General features: G+C 41.7%; 1 protein-coding gene across 11 annotated transcripts in view; it reads right to left on the reverse strand.

Moving 5' to 3' along the window:
• Window positions 1–675: 675 nt before the first annotated feature.
• LOC113021216 (RNA binding protein fox-1 homolog 2-like) overlaps window positions 676–20,823 on the reverse strand; it is a 51,715-nt gene continuing 31,567 nt past the window's right edge. For 6 of the 11 annotated variants that reach the window (XM_026165728.1, XM_026165727.1, XM_026165724.1 and 3 more), the window contains 7 exons: window positions 11,600–11,687; window positions 10,484–10,540; window positions 10,021–10,168; window positions 8,864–8,906; window positions 4,750–4,853; window positions 3,743–3,818; window positions 676–1,692 (listed from right to left, as the gene is read on the reverse strand). In XM_026165728.1, coding sequence (XP_026021513.1) covers window positions 1,648–1,692; window positions 3,743–3,818; window positions 4,750–4,853; window positions 8,864–8,906; window positions 10,021–10,168; window positions 10,484–10,540; window positions 11,600–11,687 — 561 coding nt within the window. In that variant the 3' untranslated portion in view covers window positions 676–1,647. Of the gene's footprint in view, window positions 1,693–3,742; window positions 3,819–4,749; window positions 4,854–8,385; window positions 8,429–8,863; window positions 8,907–10,020; window positions 10,169–10,483; window positions 10,541–11,599; window positions 11,688–20,823 lie in introns of those variants that run through there. The other 5 variants (XM_026165734.1, XM_026165726.1, XM_026165725.1 and 2 more) reach the window with 5 other exon arrangements.

Genomic DNA, 20,823 nt, shown 5'->3' on the forward strand with positions numbered 1-20,823 from the left:
AATACACAAGGACACACAAAAAAAAGAAATGTGCTTTCCTCTGAAAATCTTTGGAACTGAAAAAAAGGCAAATAATAGCAATAACGACAACAACCACGTGAGAGTAAATGCAGATGCAACACATACAGGTCCTGCTGTGCCTTCAGGTGCACCAGGAAAGCTTTGAAAGTATTCAGAGTGAACCATCCCAGAGAGCATGATGAGGGGCCTAAGAGTTACATAATGATGTGAAAACCTAGTGAAAACACTGCATATAAATAGAAACAAAACCGATAATGAATCCCGTCTCTGTGCTTCCCTGCACTCTCTGCTCTGCCGAGTCGAGATCACACACCATTTCCCGAACGACGGCCAGGAGGGATCGGCGTCCGTTCGACTGACAGGTTATTTGTTTCCCAACGCGGGTGGTGCGGGTGCTGAAGCTAGTTCCACTCGTGTCCTGTGGATCTTTTTGATGTGATCGGCAGGAACGTCTGACGGTTTAGGAGATAGAAACGAGTCCTTTATTTCTCCTTTTGGAAGAAGCAGACTTGAGGACGAGGCCTTTAAAAAGACGGTCGTGATGTCTCCATGTTGGAGTTGCACTTGCAGTAATGACTGGAGTATGTGCAGGCGAGCATTAAGGACAAAAACTCAAAATCACTGAGCCACGTGGTGTTTTTTGTTTGTTTTTTCCCGACATGATGACACGTCTGCGGCAGGCAAAACAAACGAGGTACTGCAGAAAAAAAAAGACCTTTTTTTCCTTGTCTTTTTTAAACAGTCTCTTTGTGTTTCCTTTTACATTTGGCCAGGACGTTTTAAACGTTAGAAAAATGCCCCCCCCCCCCCCCCAAAGACATGCCATATAAGTTCGAAGTTATTAAGAGAACAAAAAAAGTGGTTTCTGTCAGAAGTTTCCTCCAGCTGAAAGTTGGATGTTCCAGCGTGGCAAAAACAAGAATAGCTCCTACATCCTCTGAATTTGATTCTTTTCTTTTTTTTTCAGTATTACATGATACTAACATCAGAGGGATGTAGGGGGGAGCAGCTCTATGTCAACGTAGTGTTTAAAAACAGAAGTACCTTTTTCTAGTATCATTTAGTGAAGTCTGACACTAAAGGAAAGTGTAGAGGAATCTATACTTGGTGTTTAATGTAAGAGTGTGTGTGTGGTTAGGTCTGACAGGACAGTGGATAAACTGGAAGTCTGGATATTTTTAGGGACAAAAAAAATTAAAAAAAAAAAAAAGATTTTGTAGTGTGCAGGATGTCATAGGAACAACAGCAGTCTGTCTCCTTCCAGGTCCTGTAGTGTTTTTTCTTAAAAAAACAAAAACAAATCTAACAAAAAAGCATCCCAAACTGTGTCCTGTTGCTCCAGCTCTTTATACAAGGGATACACTCCTGGCAGTTTTTTTGTTTTGGGGGTTTTTGTCATCGTTTCCATGTCAGTGACGGACACAAAAGTACAGGAACTGAGTTTCAGTTGATGATGTGGCAATGACTTCTCTCGCCACAAGACAAAAAAAAGGGAAAAGAAAATAATAAAAGGGGTTGTTGCTATAATCTGCCTGCAGAAAAAAATGTAGGGGAGCTCCTGCCAAGCAAAGAGCCTGAAAAAGGGTTTTGGACCAAAGTGAAATTCCTTGGATGTGATTTGTGGTTTTAGTAAGGAGCAAACCTACTGTATCCAGCCCGGTATAAACTGGCCTGAAAGACACAGAAGGGACAACAGAGTCATGAAAGTAGACATATACACATAATTTAAGAAGAAGAAAAAAGTGCTGAATGCATCTATAAAAAGCTGCTATTACACCGCTTACAAGAAACGTACTGACTGGACTAGAATTCACCCAAGAGCGCAAACGCCTCCATTTATTTGTTCTTCAGAAAAATTCAGTGACATAAATGCGGCGCGACATCTTGCAAAAAGATGGACGAGAAAAAAGTCGAGTGAGGTCACGACGTAGGATTTTCAATTCATGATTACCACGGTCAAAAAAACCCACACAATGCTATCATCAAAACTACAATATTTCACTGTCAACACTTACACATTTTGATGCTCTCTTTAAAAATAAAACCCATTTATGGTCTTGATGGGGGGGCAACACATTTTATAGCTGGTTTCAAATATCAAAATATTTTATTTAAAAAATACAGCTGATGATTCTCCCAACCAATCACACCTCAGAGTCCCTGATTCTAGCTTCCTCATGGAGGCTTTTATCAAACTCACAAAGTGAAATAGCTAATAAATTGAATTGCAAAATTTTTATTAAAAAAAAAAAAAAAAAAAAGAGTCCACATTGACGCCACAACGTACAGATTAAATATCTAACTCCTCATTTTTTTCCCCAAGAGTTTTTCTTGTTCACTTACACAGATGTTTGTCAAATATCTCAGAATCACTGCATCGTGATAACTTCGTTATCTTATCCAAAACCCTTCAGTTGATCCAAAACACTGCAGTGACAAGAAAAGGCACATAATATTTGTCCTTCTCCTGACACACAAAGTCTTTAACAGTCAGGACCCATCTTATTTTAAAGACATACTATTATGGCGTTATTTTTGTGCCACTATTCTGAGCGCACGTAAAAAAAAGTTTACAGGTGCAAGTGTTGCATTTTGAGGAGAAATTTATTGTATTTCGTCCAGAACTCAGGCATCTCTGAAAACGTTTAGAGCACTTTTGCAAATATGTGATGTCTTGATAAATCGAGCAGATATTAGAAGTTTACACAGCAACATTCTCACATGAAAATATCTTTAAAGTTTATTTTGTGACCCAGAAAGAGTAATATTTCAAACTCCGCCACTTTGTGTTCCTCTGCCACTGCCTCGTTTGAGCTTTGGATGAAATGCATTCTGGGATATTGCATTTCGTCATTCCGAGCTGATTGGAGACCAGAACAGCCAATCAGATATTTTTGCATCCAAGTCTGTGATTGGCTGGTTTTTGTGGCACAAATATAACAGTGTTCAGAAAGAGTTGAACGCGCACAGGCAGAAATGTTGAGAGCGTGAGCAACACATTGCGAGCAAGCGCAAATACAAAAACTGAGCGAGAGGAGCTGCTATTGTGTGTGTGTGTGTGTGTGTGTGTGTGTGTGTGTGTGTGTGTGTGTGTGTGTGTGTGTGTGTGGATAATAGCAAACACTGAAATACATTTTTTGCACGCAGCAATGAATTTTGTTCACTCAAATTCAGCTTTTCTTCGCTCAAAATAAATTTCTCCTCAAAATGCAACACTTGCACCTGCAAACTTTTTTTTACGTGCGCTCAGAATAGTGGCACGAAAATAACGCCATATACTATCACATTTTCCCAGTACACCACATGACCTTCATGCTGCAGGCTAACTTGGTGTTTCTAGAGTTTCTAAAAGTAGAATTTGAGGCAAAGCTTCAGCTTTCAGGCCCTTCTGCTGCTGAACCAGCTCCTATTTTGGAGTTGGTAGACTCTTGTTAAGATTAGTCTTCAAACTTTCAGCCATGGTGGATCAGGTGACCCTGAACCATCAGGGTCATACTGCTATAGGCTCAGACTGCTGGCTGACTGACTTCACACTCCCCCCACTTCCTTTAAACAGGGAGTTCTTTGTTCCAACAGTCGCCTCATCAATAGATTGTTATGAGCTGGTGCTACATAAACAAAACTGAACTAAACTGAACATAATGTGTCGCACACCCAGTTATTCCATTATTCCCTCCCTACTGTTCTACTTATGTTGTAGAGCTTGTGTCCGTTTACTCACCATGGCTCCCACGCCGTAAGCAGCAGCCGCCGGAGCTAAAGCGTGGTATGGGTCTGTAGTGTACACCCGGCCATAACTGGGAACAAAAACACAAGAGATTACTTAACAAGGTCAAAATAAGTCTGGCAACTATGAACTTTGCTGTTGTCCTGTTTTGGAGAGCTTCCTTTCTAATCTCCCTTTGAACCCTAGCAGGCGGCCTAATTTTGAAACTTAAACGCAGGTTTAAAATCCACAGAAAGAATAAATGCATCTTTTGCAGTTGCTTCAGCACAAACAGAAGTGGACGATTACGTTTTTTACGCACAAAAATAAAACTGGTTGATGAGCATCTGTAGAAGAGCCCATTTTCAGTCATATATCGAAGTTATTTCCTCATTGTGCTACAACCCAGGCAACAGCAGCATTAATCCATCACACACTTTAAAATATATTTTATTTCTATCCAGTTAAAAGCTTCGCATAGGCCAACAGCACGTCAGCTAATGCAAATCAGCGTCCTGCCATGCAATACCTGTGCGCTGCCTGACATTAACCAGCCTGCAGAATTCGATTAACTCTAATAAAATTAAATGAATGAAAAGCGGATGAGGGGAAAGTCCTGGTACAGTCAAATGATAATTCTTCATGTCAACATTTTATTCTTTCCCCTCTTTCATCTTTTCTGGCTCTCCTGCGCACATAAGGAGCCACACATTGTGCAAACATTGGCTTGAAAGTGCAAATGCTCCCCCCACTGCGTCCCAATGACAAAAACCCTCAGATACAAGATTACATACAACTCTTACTGTTATCTTATCAAACTGTTATCCAACATAAGTGAACCTTAAATCCCCAAACTCGATTAAAAGTTTTCTCTCTTACTCAAAAAATAAAAAATAAATAAAAAAGCCCCTAAAACACAATGAAGGATCAGAGCCTTTCAGAATATTAACGCTTCACCTCGGGAGCTCTGCCGTACAGTTTAGCGTGTCTACGTGTATATTTGTGTCCTGCCTTGACCTCACCTGTCACTGTAGGCAGCAGCTGCAGCGGTTGCCCCGGTTACAGCCGCAGGCTGGGCGTAGCGATAAGCGGCGGCGGCGGCTGCAGCAGCAGCCGGGTAGCCTCCCTGAGAGAGACACATACAGCAGAGCTAACTCGCACGCCTCTGAGGAGGAAGATACCTGAGCTACGGTGTGTCACGGAGGAGGGGCGGGAGAGATGCAACAAACTGACATTTGGTGCAGAAGTTACGAATACTTTCTTCTGTGTATTCAGAGCACAATTACTTTCTTATCGTCTACGATAAACATTCAGTTTGTGTCAGTATATTGCATATGCATAGGGGGAAAAGGAGGAGGTGGTGGGGCGTGATGGAGGAAATGTTTTATCAGTGAGACAGGGAGAGGAAATTGGACTGTCGAAGTCGAGTTAGATTGTATTATTACCGCTACGGGAGAGGGGGAGGTAAAAAAAACAAGTAGTGGAAGATAAAATGCGCACACATCTGAGGCCGTATAGAAACCTCAGTGTCTTGGGAAGATTAAAGTAATGAACAGATACATCAAGAGGACTCCTACAGCTCTAAGGACACTAACGGATGCTAGTGTTGCATTTCCAGTGGTGATGGAGAGTATTTGCTTATGACAAAAACAATATTTGTTATTAGAAGTGTTTCTTTTGCATGGATTTAGAACAAAGACAACAGAGAGAAAGACTGAAAAAAGAAGGAAACAAAAAGGTCACACACACTGACACACCCACACAAGCCTAGACTGACACTAAAATCATCTCCTTGCACTGAGACTGCATGCATGACCCAAAATTACAATCCAGACCTCCTTAAAAAAAGAAAAACAAATAAAAAGAAACAAAACAATCCCACTGCATTTGGACCTGATCAGAATGGAGAATATCCAATCACAACAGAAACATCCCAGCATTCTCAGCGATGGCTACGAGACACGGACCAGAGGGAGGCAGGTGGGGTACAAAATGTTTATTAGTGGGAGAGAGCAAGGCTTTCTGGGTAAGTGGAGGGAAAGAAGGAGCAGTAAAACAGCACGCCGGCATGCAGCAGCTGATCAGCACATGCTTCAATAATCATCCTGGGGGTGTGCAGTTAATTCAGGAAGAGACCATGTTCTCCATTTCAGCTTGAGCCCCCTCTGGGCAGAAGGCTTTCAGGGCACTGACTAACGTTCACGGGACACTGCTGTAAAATCACAGCCTCAGATTTAGAAACAAAAAGATTACAACACAAGGAACTTCGAGTTTATGATAATCTGATAATAATAATAATAATATGGTAGCATCCAATTGGAAATATAGTTTGTGTTTTAGTTTTTGGAAAACGCAGTACAGTCAAAGGTTTAGATATACTTGCAAAAGACATCTATGGTATATTAAAGCAGTACTGGGGCAATTATTTCTGCAGCCAAGTTTAAATAAACCTGATTATGTGAAAGCATATATTAAAACAACATTTCTGAAACAAAGTAGCACTAGAGTATCTGCATTCACCGCCTTATGGAAAAGGTGCAAAATACAATGATTTGTAAATCATTTACGGCTTATTTTCGATACAAAACATGAAATACTGAAACTGGGGAATGTTGCACCATGCTGCATCACCTTGTCCTGTAAAAAAAAAAAATGTTTTGTGTCTGGACTGCAGGGAGGTCAGTTTAGCACCAGAGGGATGTACTATGAACCATAATTAGTGGCTTAGTGGGCCACGTCGAGCTCCGAGTATGCTTTAAACTACATTTTGCACCATATACTGAGTAATTACTCGACAGATGCTGTACTTACTAAGCCACTAATCTACCTCGTTAGCTGTGAGATATTCCTTTAGTTGGTTTTCTAGCGTTACACAATTTTTCCAATCACTTGTTGTACCTGCTCCAAAACAAAACAGAAAAGTTTCTTGCCTAAAATTCAAAACTACAAACTTTTCAAACTACATCTCTCGGTTTCCTTTTAAATCATTTACAAATCATTGCACTCTTTTATTTGCATTTTAGGTCAAACTTTCTTAAAAAAACGAGTGATGCCAGGTCAAAAAACAGAAGCACAGGACAACCAGATGTCTGCTTGGTGGTGATGTGGAGGGGGAAATCTCAGCAAACCACTTCCTGCTGAGTTATGATCTGAATCACTAGATTCAGCATGATTTTCACTGAGTAAATTAGAGGCCTCAGTAGATTAAAATAAACAATAAATAAAAAGGGACATTGCTACCATATGAGCATGCTCAGTGCACGCCTCAGCCCTTGCCTCTGGTTTCAAAATAGCACGAGTCAGTCTCATGAGGTTAACCTGTACTGTACAGTCATGTGAAAAGCAGCGTTGTTTACTGGACTCTATGCAGTGCTGTGAAATGTTCAGTGTTATGCTTCCATTAAAGCCTGGATTATAAGCCGCTGGCCGAGAAGTTATACCTGTTATGCTTCTGGGCGCACGTGTAGTTGGTGTGTTGCGATGTAAATTATCCATGGATGAGTCTGCACAGGCCCTCATGCCAATCATGTGATGATATTCAAAGTTTGGGTCTATGCATTTGTGAAATAGTGTTACATCCCAGTTAGATTGCTTTGTATTTGTGTGTGGATTGAAACGTGCTTGTGAGTCCTCAACAGTTAAACACAAATCACTCATTTGTGCACGTTTGTAAACCTTTTGAGGCAACTTTGTCTCCATATAGATTTTTGGCCATAATCCACAGCACCACGTTTTGTGAATTGGGTTTCTTTGCACCGTGGAGTCACAGAGTCACTCATCACAGGAAAAGGAGCAAATCAGCAGAATGGCTGAAAAAAAGAAGTATGAGCAAAACGCCTGCAAATCTAGACGAATAAAAGCAACGTTGTGAAGAAAAACAGGCCAAAATTCCTCCACGACGATGTGAGAGCCTGATCTCAGTAAACAGCTAAGGGCAAACAGAAAATGATCCAGTTATTGCTAAAGTTGGCGGTTTTCTTCACAGGACTGCACCGAGTGAAAACTTCTCTTTTCTACATGACTGTAGGCCACTGATACTTACTAAAAATACAGTCAGCTTTTGTAGCTTATTTTTGACCAGTCTGAGTTGTCCTTGTATCTACTGAGGGATCTAAAAAAGAACATTAAAAAAAACCCTCACTTGTTTTTCAAGTGACATAAAAAGTCGATTTCCTGCCGTCTCAAATAAAGAGCAGCTGTAGAAATAATTAAGGAGCCCAAACTGCAGTGATATAAGTGTGTCTGACAAGTGAATGCAAACATTTGACCAGAACTTTTACAACTGTATGCATACTGCCATCTTTTCCAACACGAGAACAAAATAAGAGCAGGTGTCATTTTCCACCAAAACTAGCCAACCAGACAAAAGAGACCAGGTTCTCTTTTGAGCAGGAAGAAAAGCACTCCATACAATTTAGTACTTTTAGTTAAAAAACAAAACAAAAACAAAGCTCTTTCCCACAACTGGAAAAGCAAGAACAAAAAAGAAAAATCAGTGAGTTAGTAAAAGAATAAAGCAAAATTCAAAGCAGCGGTAATTTTTAAAACAACTAAAAGACAACATGTTCCAGATCAGATCAGAAGATGATTCATAAGATCAGAGGAGGTAGTACAGTAAAACAATGCACACTCAGGGTTTGGTGTTGAGTTGACCCTACCTGAGGCAATCTGGGACTAAGGACTGAGTCCTGAAACACTAGTCTATAGAGAGAACAGAAACAACCGTTGTCAACCTGGATGCACACACGCACGCACACACTCATTCACTGACGCACGCTGCCGCATCCGCCTACAGAGCAGCCTTTGTAGTGGTGTTGTGGATCCCATCACACGATGTCATTTATTCAGTTTTATTTCATTTTTAAATGAACACAGCTGGTGCTCAGTTGTGTGATAACCAGCACGTTTGTCGACGAAAAACAACGCTCATGCACAAAAGACAAAGGACCTTGTGCAGGTATGTGGCATGTCGTGCTTCTAAAGAGTTCTCACCATTCACCATTATGGAGGCAGCTCTGTGCAGCGCATGACCGGACACACATGCAGAATCACCCCAAGAAGAAAAAAAAAAGAGCAGGAGAAAGCCGTGAGGGGAGGGACAGAGATGGTGTGTCGGTTGGAGGTGAATTTACTTACATATAAGTCTGCGGCTCCGTAAAACCCATCCTGATACACCACGCTGAGAGGAGGAGGAGAACATGGGAGGGGGAGAGAGAGAGAGGGGGGGACAGAGCGGAAGAAGAGCAGGAAGTGGAGGGTGCAGTGCGAACAGAGTGGTGCACGGTCCCAGAAACCCAGGGTGGATGGAGGTCACAACACAGCAAAATAGAGAAAAAGAGGGATCAGGTAGAGAGAGGGAGAAAAGGGAAGAAAGAGGGAGAGAGAGAGAGAGAGAAAAGTAGTTATTTCACACCCATGCAGCATGCAGAGGAAATACAAGTTCCATTTAAGCTCCACAACTGCATCTCAAAAACATTAAACAATACACTCGTGGGGCTAATACATAAAGGTTATTGAACTGAAATGAGACCATAAACGGCTATTGCTCCCCAGCGAGTAGAAAATCTGGCCAATAAAGGCCATTTTGAATAGATCGTTTTATGAGGAACGATGTCTGGGAGGTGTAGTTTTCAGTGGAGCACGTATGGAGAAGGTATTTCCTGCATCCCTCACCCACCCCACGCACAATTTCATCTCGTTTCGCTTTATTTAAATGTCATGTACAGACAAGCCACCGGTCAATTTGGCTTTGAACTGAATACGATCGCAGTCGCAACCCCCATTAGCCAATCATCGCAGCACAGCAACAACATGCACAGTGCACACACACCGAGGGAACAAAAAACGCAAAAACAAATCATGGTAAACGTGAATAATCTAAAGCAAATCTGTGCGCAAGGTGACTGCTGCTGTATAATGTCTGCATGTGGTCCGTGTGTGTTTATGCAAATCTGCTGACGGTAGGATCTATGTGTTTATTCAAATGAGGCTTCAATGGTGCAATCCCATCAGTGTGTCACACTCCACTGAATAGCTTGTAAACGGACTGACAATGTGCCAGTTGGACTGCTGAAGAGAGTGAAGTGTGAATAATGTTTGAGCATGAGGAGTGAATGAGCACAGCTGTGTTAAGCAGAGACCTGGTCAAACAGAATTTGGAAAATGACTCATGAGGTGATGCTCGGCGGATTTACCGAAGCACTAAACAAAACAGATCCTGATTTTTTTTTCTATATCCAGAATGAGCTTCAACAGCAACAGCTCTTGTTTATAAAGAGGCAGGTTATCCTCACCCAGGATAGGCAGGGATGGCAGGCTGCGGCACAGCGGCCCGCACAGCACTGTAGACGGGCCGGCCTCGGCCCCGGAGGTGGGCACCGCGAAATGCCGCTGCCGCTGTTGTGGCTGCTGCTGCTGCTGTAGGGTAGGGAAACCCTGGAACTGTAGGCGAGGAAGCAGATAAAGAGGACAGGAGAGGATTAAAGGAGGAAAGATGACAACCCAGGTAGGAAATGGGATGACAGTATATAAAACAAAGTGACACTCGGAATAAATTGAAAGAAAGGCAGAGGAACATTCCAACTATAACACAGAGGACTGTATCAATAAAACTGTCAGTGAGGAAGAATGCTGGGTGAGCAGTGCATTAATACAGATTAACAATCACAGTGTGACTAAAATGTAAAGTGGGGCTGTCACTCTACAGCCAGACAGACCATTTTTAGTGTGGCTTGAAGAGACAGAGATGGGCCTTACCTGCGTAGATCTCTGGTCCATACATAGCTCCCACCACAGGACTCAACTTCCACCCTGCTAATAGTCACACAGAGAAGGGAAAGAGCAAATGATAAACAGGAGCTGTCTTTAAAGTGTTAATGCCTGTCGCATGCATAGTGCTACCCCTCAGCGACCTTGTAGAAGCACTTACGGTATGATAACAGTACCCCATCTGTTTTTACAGCAAAAATGGTTTATCCAGTATATTACATATGGTGTACTGTGGATATGTTCTGATATTCCCTTTTACTGCTGTCATCAGTTGCTTGCTATAAAGATCAGTTGCTGGTAAATCTACGAGAAGAAGCTGCTATTCAAACCTCCTGTTTGCAACGACAACCAATCAAAACATAAAGAATACAATTCTTGTGTTATTCGTTTTTTTTTGGATGAACTGACCGACTGCACCAGGACCGATTATAAAATACATTTTGATTATTAAAGTTTCTTTTGTGAACTGTGAATGACGCAGAGCTCCGAGTGTTTTCACACCTGCAGTTTGTTTAGTTTGATCTGAATCAGTTAATGAGTTTGTAGCTTTTCCCTTTAGTTTGGTTTCTTTTACAAAAAAATGCATCACTACAAACCACGTTCAGTCAGATTATCAGGTGTGTCTGAGGCAGGAGAAACAAAAGTAAACGTGGGGAATATGGATTCATTTTACAGCTTGTTGCTAGCTCGCAATGACCGTTTGTACACTCTGTGCATTGATGGTAGCTGCTGCATCCCAGAATGCAAAGCATACCTCGCTATCACTCAAACTTGCAGGTTGCTGGTTCAGCTCGCTTTCACACTGTAAACAAACCATACAGACCACCACCTCTGATGCGTCTCGGTGCAGTTGTTTTGGTCTATACCCGAGTGCCAATTTGTTCGCATCTGCTCAAACGACCCCGCAACAAGTAAGAAAACTGTGCCAGAGTCCGATTCAAATGGACTAAAAACCAGAATAAGAATAAGAAGAATAAGAACGCAGAGCTGGAAATGAACTTAATGGACTGCGAAGCTATAAACTATTCTCCGCATGTACCTATGATGTTTGTATTTTTAGACAGGCTTGGGTTCATTGTTTGTGCACATCACAGTGTGTGTTACCATAGGGTAGTGTGCTGAGAGCTTCTCCATTAGGATAAGGGCTGACCATCTTCTTGTTAGTCATCACTCTGGCGGTGGCGTTATTCACCTGGGGGATGGAGGAGCCAACAGTCAGAGGCACAGACACAACAGCTCAGCAGAGGAAAAGTAGCACATAGTCTGAAATGTAAATCTCAAGGCCAGGGCTGATATGCGTGGTGTTTTGTACAGTAGATTGAAAAAGCCTGCTGCTGTGTTGAGTTATTATAATAGTCTCTGCTCATCGTGTGGCTGACTTTGTTATTAAAAAGGAAATAGCGGTGTCATTTGGGATTATGGTTAAGCAATTTAGTTGTGCCAACATTGTAGCTTATCTTCTTCCCCCAATCAGCCTTTCCTAGTCTGCCACATTTCTTTATTATAATAATTATCATCAAAATGCACCCTTGAAGGTCAAACAATATTTTCTTCTGCTGGCACCACATGTTAAATATTGTGCACATTATAGAGAAATCTGCCTCTGCAGAATAATGAAACACAACATCACAGGCTGGAAAATAAAAGTGAGTGCTGCTGCATTTCATCAGCGACGAGGCTGCTGACTCTTGTTTATGTAGCACGTGTATGTCTGTGTGTATAACTGGATGGAGATTGTTAGGGGACTTTTTAGTCATCATGCAATAAAAAGCAGGTTGCCCAGTAGAGATTTAGTGATTCGCTATGAACAGATACAAGGAGTGCCACTGGTGACACTGGTTGTATTGTTGATGTGCGCATAAACAGGGGTGGGGATACAGCAAAGGAAACTGAGCTGTACTTATTTTTTGGCAAGTACTGTGGCTTTTTCTTCTTCTTCTTTTTTTTTTAAAGGGGCGTGCGTGTTCTGTGCATGCTCGCTGACATTTCAGACTAATGCTCCGGCCTTTCAATCCAAGACGGCTGATAATCTCCTCTCTGAGCTTCAAAGGCTTCTACTCCGGTCCCTTGATCTATCCTCATCTTCCTTTGATGGGCTTTAAGAGAGGGAGATTGTAGCTCCCTGTAATAACCCATACTGTCCAAGTGTGCTGTTGAAGTTGCACATTTGACTGTGTGGCAAGCTAAAGATTAATGACCTTTTGCCCAGCGAAGAGCCTCTGCTTGTGTGTGTGAGAAAGAGAGAGAGCGAGAGAGCTTGAGGAATGAGAGTGCTTGTGTGCGCATGCACGCTTCACTCCAATTTATAAGACCATTAAGGCTGCCTTTCGCATCGCCCCTCTCGGTGAGTCATGTTCTTTATCTGCAGAGCTTCATTCAAATGGAAATGAGGTTTACCTCATTTTTCCCTCATTGCAAATGACAAGGTCAGTGGCAAATGATTCAATTAGCCAGGCCCGGCTACCTCTCTCACACAACTGTGTGCTGGTGTCTGAGTGGAAACATTCTGAAATCTCAGTTTAGTCAATGAATCAAATTTATGCAAACGTTTGTGTTACAAGAGGGAAAATTTCCCAGAGGCTTTAAGCCTGAAGGTAACACTACACTTAAGGCCATTATATAGCGAGCGCACTGCAAAAAAAAGCGACACAAAACTTTTTACTATATGTATATTCAGTATCAGTGTGCTTTTTGACCTACAGTGCACTTTTTGCCAAATACAGTGATCTGATTTGTCACTGTTAGAAAAATGCTTCAAATTCATCCAGTGAAATCACGCGGTCGGTGTGAACGTTTCAATTATGAATAGACGAGTCTAAAAGATATCTAGCACAATATATTTGGATGGATATGCTGTGTGCAAAGGCCTTTACCCTGTAGCAACGGAACATTTAAGCTACTCTAATAATCTATTTGTTTACTGAGGTTTTGCAAGAAATGTGACCTCTAACCATGTGACGTTAACTTGTCTGCCATTTTGGACATGTGACAATCACGTTGGCAGTGTAGGATCAGGCCAATAAGGCCTAGAGTTAGATCCACAACCGTCTCACAGCCAAACTCACAGGAGACAAATGAGCATTTCCCAGTTCAAAAAGTTTTGAACACCTTTTGAAACGTGTTTGTTGCTGCATGAAGGCAAAAACTTTGCCATTTCCGATTAGCACTTTTTCAAGTTTAACTACCACGTAGCTGGTGGTTAGCCAGCATTTGCAGACAACCATGAAAACCCGCCGAGAAATGCATCAATCTCTTAGCAACCAAAGCAATCACAGGGTGTTTGCATCTGAAACATAAAGGAAGCACAGCCAAATCAGTCGGGGAATACAAATACTGGTTGTATCACATCCAATAGGGCAGACAAATCTTCGTTTTTCCATTATGTGCATGACATTGCATGAGAAATCTAAATATATAGCTATTTTGTGTGTGTGTTTGTGTGGTTTGTGTCATGCGCAATTAATGAAACTGGGTAAACGATCGGCAGAAACACATGCAAATCAGCAGAGACCAATACGGAAGGCAAATCTTAAGTGTTAATGATTAATCAAACATTCATCCTTTCTCAGCCCACTTTTGCCCTCCCAGTCGGACCCGGACAGTAAAACCAGACAAAAACAAAGTCACATTTCCATATGAAACCAAACTTGTGGGGTTTACGTACCTAAAAAGAAAATTGTTTTAAAAATAAAATTCAAAAGAGAGGGGGAGAAAGAGTGGGGTAAAAAACATTTGTTCGACAAAATTAATAATCATATAACACAGAAATTACACGCAGCCAAATACGGGCGCATCACATGACCAAGAGTGAGTAACAAACTAAAAAAAGAAAAGAATGAACAAAATTTTAAAAAAAAAATAAAAAAACATTTTAAAAAAGGAAAATTTCAGCCAATCAGCAAGCGTCGGATGCAGCATAGAGACCAATCAAAACAATCGCAGCACTCCCACACCAAACACGTACGAGACAAGGATGGAGGTTAAGAGTACGGGATGCAAAAGTGAGGAGTAAAGAGATAGAGCCAGTCCATGTACGAAATAAACAGGAGAACGAAAAGATGGAGTGAAGAAAAACGAGAACAAGGGAGAAATTTTTACATGAGCAACACACACACAGAAAAAAAACAAACTAAAAACAATTACTCTTTAAAATAAAACATATATATATACCAAGGTGCATCATTCAAAAAAAGCAATCAGTTTTGGTGACCATTCTCCTGAAAAATCTCACTGTATGTGGTGGGTTGAGAAACAGAGCACCAAAGGATGGAGGGAGGAGAGAGAGAGAGAGAGAGAGAGAGAGAGAGAGAGAGAGAGAGAGAGAGAGAGAGAGAGAGAGAGAGAGAGAGAGAGAGAGAGAGAGAGAGAGAGAGAGAGAGAGAGAGAGAGAGAGAGAGAGAGAGAGAGAGAGAGAGAGAGAGAGAGAGAGAGCAATCCTCATTCCCAAAAAAGGAGAGAAATAAAATAAACACGAGACACTATGCCAGGCATTAAGACTGTGTGTCACAAACTGAAAGACCAGTACACTATGACTACTACTACAACTACTAACACACAGACAGTCCACTACAAGAAAACCAAACCAAAGGAACAAAAAAGAAAAGTAAAAGAAAAGGCAGCATAATAGAGACCCAAAAAACAGCAAGGTAAACCCCATATCGGTTTAGAGATGCATATGGTTACACAAAACTCGCTGATTCAGTAAGTGATAACAAGCTGGGGGCTGCATCAGCTTTTCATTCACTCAAACTTGTTGTTGTTAGTTTATTGAAGGCAGTCACTTTAAAATGAGTTGCACCAAATAAACTACTTCTTATTTAGGTTTCATTTAAAATCTAAATAGAATAAAACACTACATTCACAGCTAAACACTCCCAGGCATTGCTGTTGAGTAACAGAACCAACCAAAAGAGTGAAACCAAGTGCATCTTTCCAGTGGCCAGCAGGGGGCGATGCCTCCAGTCAGAATTTAATATGAGGAAATTAAGCTTACTTAATTATTAAGAAATAATTCACTTATGGCCCTATTTGGCCTTAATGGAAAATCTAACCAGCACTTAATGTATTTAGGCATAGTCACGGTTACCTGCTGGTTCAAACTGAGCATCACAATGAGGTAGAAATGTGATATAAGTGTCTTCAAATGTGACATGCTTGTTAGTGCCAGGCAGGCTGAGGAATTCACAAAAACTGCTGATCTACTGGGATTTTAAAACCCAAGCATCTCTAGGGTTTATACAGAATGGTGTGGAATGTCCTCAGTTTTTCAGTCTGTTCCAGTTGCTGCTGTGGCATCATCTGATATATAGTTTAACTGCAAAAACCCCTTCCAGCTACCTCGTGTGTGAAGTGTTCACAAGAAAAACAACATACTGCAAACTTTCAAAGGTATATCACAAACATCTGTGAAGTTCCTGTTGAAAAAGGCTAACAGGTCTTAATTGGATAGTAACAAGTTTTAATGGTGCAACCCATTTTATTCAACTGCTGGACTGGAAATAAGAAACTTTCCAGCCAAACTTGTATGAAAAACTGGTGCAACTGTGTCTGGATGGTTCCTAATGGTTTTACTTGTACATCAATTGAAGAAAACATCCCAATATATATATATGTTTATTGTTCCAATTGTTTTTTTAACGTCAAGGCAAAGCCAGTGTGCTAGCCTCGGTATGTACATTTGTGAAATCTTTGCCTTGGCAGTAAACACAGAAAGGGCTCTCCTGGCATAGCGACTGTCTGCAGTATGATATGCCAAGATCCTGCCTCGCCACATGTTCAGCATTAGGCCTCGGCCTGTGTGAGCGGCAAATAATTTTTCAAAACACCGCGTCCAATTGGCAAATATCTGATAAATGTGCTCTCCCCGAAAAGCAGACAGACCGGTGAAATTTAAAAAAAGAAATTAAAGAAAAAGAAACAAAAACTTGAAAACCAGGGTAGCCTTAAATTGCCCTGCAAGTTCTGCATTCAGTCAAAGCGATCGTAGGCAGCACAGGGAGCAAAGCTTTGTTTCATTTCTGCTGATTTCTTTTTTATTAATCAAGAAATGGATGCTATATGCATTGAGTCCAATGGAGAATTAATAAGATGGGATTGTAGATAGCCGTGTCATTGCAATAAAAGAGGAGGGTGATTACATTCGGTCATTCCCAGTGAGGTGTTAATGACGTGGTGGAGGAGGGAGCGAGGGGGTGGGGGGCGGCCATGTGGAGGAAATATTACTGCTAAAAAAGATCAGGTCTGTTGGAAGATACTGTGTCAGTCTGTTTGTGTGAGTGTGTGTGTGATATTGCAGTGTGCACTGAAAAATGACACAATACCAATAAGGCCTCACACTGCATGGGCCTATCGCATTAAAAGCATCGGTATAGAGAAATGTAAAGATTAATAGTGTTAATGTAACAATAGATAAATACCCATTTGAAGGGTGGGTGGGAAAGGGGATCAATTTTAGTGATAGATGTTTGTACACAACTTACCGTTACCGTAGAAACAGCGAGTGGTTACCGTGGAGACTGACAACAACACACAGAAGTCGTCAGGGAAACAGAAAAAATATAATAAATAAAGGAACAAATAATCCCAGGAACAAAAGAAACCTAAATGCCCCTCCCCGCCCTCCCCACCAACCACCACCTGTTTTTGCCCCAAACCTGATAGCAGCATAGTTAGAGCTCAGAGCAGAGTACGAGAGAAAGAGGAAGGGAAAGGAGAGAGGATGCTAGCTCTCGATGCTCTCACCATTGTAACAACAAACACGTGGCAGCAAGGTGTTCGGCGCTCTAGAGAACATGGTCCAGAAGAATGGAGGTAACTGGGGAGGGGGACCTTAGCCACAAAATAACTAAGGAGCAAATGGAACACCTCCAAGGAAAAGAAAAGAAGACACCAAATAACACCACCCTCCATCGTTAGAGCAGAATAGCAAAAGTCAGTTTATTGCTGCCTGGGTCTATTTCCAGTCAAAAGGGCAAGCAGGGACATTTTTGGATAGAAATGGACTGATTCTTGTGTAGCAAAGTTACGCCACAGAAGGAAGAAATGTGTGTTTGGACACTGAGTGACTATAATTTCCACTTTTATCCAGTCACCACAAAAGAGCACACTGAAGGCCAGTCAAACAAGAAAAACTAGATGGATGATAAAATAAAATAAAATAAAATAAGGAAAAAAAAAACAAAGAAAACCGACCAAACATCTTTTCGTCTATTCCAAACTAATCAATACGAAATGACAGAAAGACAAACGTGACTGGCGAAAAGAGAATGAAGGGATATTGAAGAGAAAGAACAGAGCAGACACACAGCGACAGATCAAGGGTTGAAAAGGGCAAAGTGCAAACTCTCTTTCCCCGTTTCTTTCAACCGCTTTCTTCGTAAACACACACGGACACGCTCACATTTCATTCATTAATCTTGGCCGCGGTGACTCATGCAGTAACAGAAAGCTCAAATAACAGATCAAATACTGTGTGTGTGTGTGTGTGTGTGCGTGTGTGTGTGTGCGCGTGTGTGTGTGCGTGCGTGCGTGCGTGCGTGCGTGCGTGCGCGTACGTGCAGGGTGGGGGGCCGTGGTCATCTATGACAGGTGAGCCTTCGAATCAGACCGTGGCTGATCCTGTGACTCGCATTCGAGTTCATTCAAATGAAATTCTCACGGGGAAACAACTGATTGAAGGCCCAACTGTGTCTGTTAGAGGAGCGTGTGGCAGCAGCACCGTTTGGTGAGAATATGCGTTGTCAGGCATGCAGAAACAGACACAACTGCTTCTCCTCCCTTTTCACCCGCACACATCCATGCAGCGATGACGACACTCCTCGGGCTCGCTTGCACCCCCGACTCGAGTCCCTACTTTGCATGCAAAGCTGCACCGTTCGTGGCACAGAGAGACACACACACGTGTCAGCCATTCTGTGCTCTTGTGTTATATCTGACTAAAACTCTGCGCCGCGGAGGAGCCTTCACTTCCCATAACACTCCAGCAACACAGATCGATCGCAAACGCACAATTCTAGAGCGAGGGTTAGTGAATGGGAGTTTGCAGGGTCCAACATGGTCTCTGTCTCAATACCATTTCTTCTATGGATGTGTGAAGACCTGTAAAATATGATACTTGCAACAACTTAATTTTGAGTGTGCGATCAAAGTGTGCTTCGATCATGATTATTAGGATTAATCAAAAAGTTAATAGCCTAGCATCATACATCTTCACCTTCAGACGGTCCCGTATAAATAAACAAAGAAGGAAACATTAAAACTTAGCTCCCTGAACAAATGAAAATTGCTCTGTGTGACCAGCAGCTGTTGTTCACACAGAGCAGAATCCAATCATCAGCCAGAAGCACAGTTACGACAGCTGCATTGTTTCAAAATGTGCGAGGCGCACACCAGATGTGTACACCAGCCTAAAAATAAAGTGGACCCATTATGTTCATTCCAAGCTCTACCATATTTATTTTATTCCAGCCCTATCTTTATTCATCCTATCCCTGTAAGCTGACTTTCATCTGATTGGCTGCCCCTCCCAAACAGCAGTGGTCTGCTTGAGATGACCATATAAGGATATAAGCTCCTGGCTGACAACATACAGATCAAAGACAATTAAAAAACAAACAAATATCTGAACAGTAAGCATTGAGAGGACTTGTATGCGCAGGGATGACACTAAACCTTATTATCTGAAATTTTAGCTATGTTTAACATAAGCATCTACCTTTAGAGACAGAAAATAAGAAAAAGGCTCCCTTTAATTTTTCTGTAACTGGAACTGAGACTATGATTGGACCCGAATCAACTCCGCTTACAGCCACTAACTACAAGTAGAATAAATCTGTGATAGCACGTACAACATGTGACTAAAATGTAGATAAAACAACACGTTAATGACAGCCAAAATGGTACAGTCAGACAGATGCTTGGAGTGTGGGCTGCTTTATGTCAGGGCATACACACAATCAGAAAGACAGCCATGGATAGATGAAGATGCGCATGTTTGAAAGTGTGTACAAGATCCACATTGTCACAACTATATATAGGCCTATAGCACTCAATGGTCTATATATAGAGTAAATGGTGATGAGATGGGAAGAAGCAGGTATAGACAAAGAGAACTGTAGTTGGGCCACTTACATGGATACATTGGAAGCATACAGGAAACTGACTTCTTCAAAGCGCAGAGTTTTATTCCAGACAAAGAGAAGTACAGTGTAACTTTAAGTACAACAACTCTGTTTCTACTCTCTTTCATTTAATCCACATACATGCACACTATGGGGAGCTAGTAGGAAAACAAAAAGGAAATAAAATAAGACTACCCAATTCCACTTGCATGCACCAAGAATAAAAACAAGCCAGCACTCGAGTACAGTACAGCATTCCTTTATCAATCATTGAGTCAAAATCAGTCTAGGAGTTCAGCTATCAAGCCTTTTTCCCCCAGTAAGTGAAACAAGCTATAAGCACTCAGGTGTAACTCAGTTCATGCCAACCGAACAAGTAAATTAACAGCCCGTCACCACAACTAATTCAACAAAATAGCCATACATAATAAACATGCAAGAATAAACATCCAGCTGTCAGCAGTACTGCCTCAGCGAGGCTCCAAATTACCAGATTAAAATATAAATCATGCACAACTAAATCTACATCAGCTAAACCCAGGCCACTGGATAGCAGTAAACTCTAGTCACACACGTAATGGTGAAATATTTATGTCTAAACAGTCGCACAGGCCTATATTTCAGAGTTTCTGAATTATAAAAGAAATGTGAGATTTCACTGTTGCTCTTTTACCATATTTGTCTCTGAAAACAAACTTCAACAAACTCTGAAATCATACGACCGGTTGAAGCGTGAGTTACTGCAGCGACATCTGCGAGAAAGGAGAACTGCCAGAGAGCATTGCCTGAAATAGAAATGTCCGGCCGTTTTTCCTTGGCTGGAAGAATGTATAAACACAAATCCACTGTTTGTCCTGCGCCAGCCTTTTGTCTTCAAGCCCATGCACCATAAACAGACAGAAAGAGAGAGGCTGCTCTACAGACTCCTGCTGCTGACCCACCATGCGGCTGATACGTGACTCACTACGAGGCCATCGCTGCTACTGGAGTTCAACAAAACACATGCAGAGTGACGACTGAAAACAAAGATGTCTTGCTGTTTGACAAGTGACTTACATCATGCAAAAATCTGGGAAGAGTCACAGAATCAGGTTAAAGCGATGCCAGGAATGGCACAGGTTGTTGATATACAAAAGGAAAAACTGATGCATGGTAAACTGGCTCCATCAGTATCCATTCAGCTTGCTGACTGACTGAAGGTGGAGGTGG

The sequence above is a fragment of the Astatotilapia calliptera genome, chromosome 4, assembly GCF_900246225.1.
Source record: "Astatotilapia calliptera chromosome 4, fAstCal1.2, whole genome shotgun sequence".
Lineage (NCBI taxonomy): Eukaryota > Metazoa > Chordata > Actinopteri > Cichliformes > Cichlidae > Astatotilapia > Astatotilapia calliptera.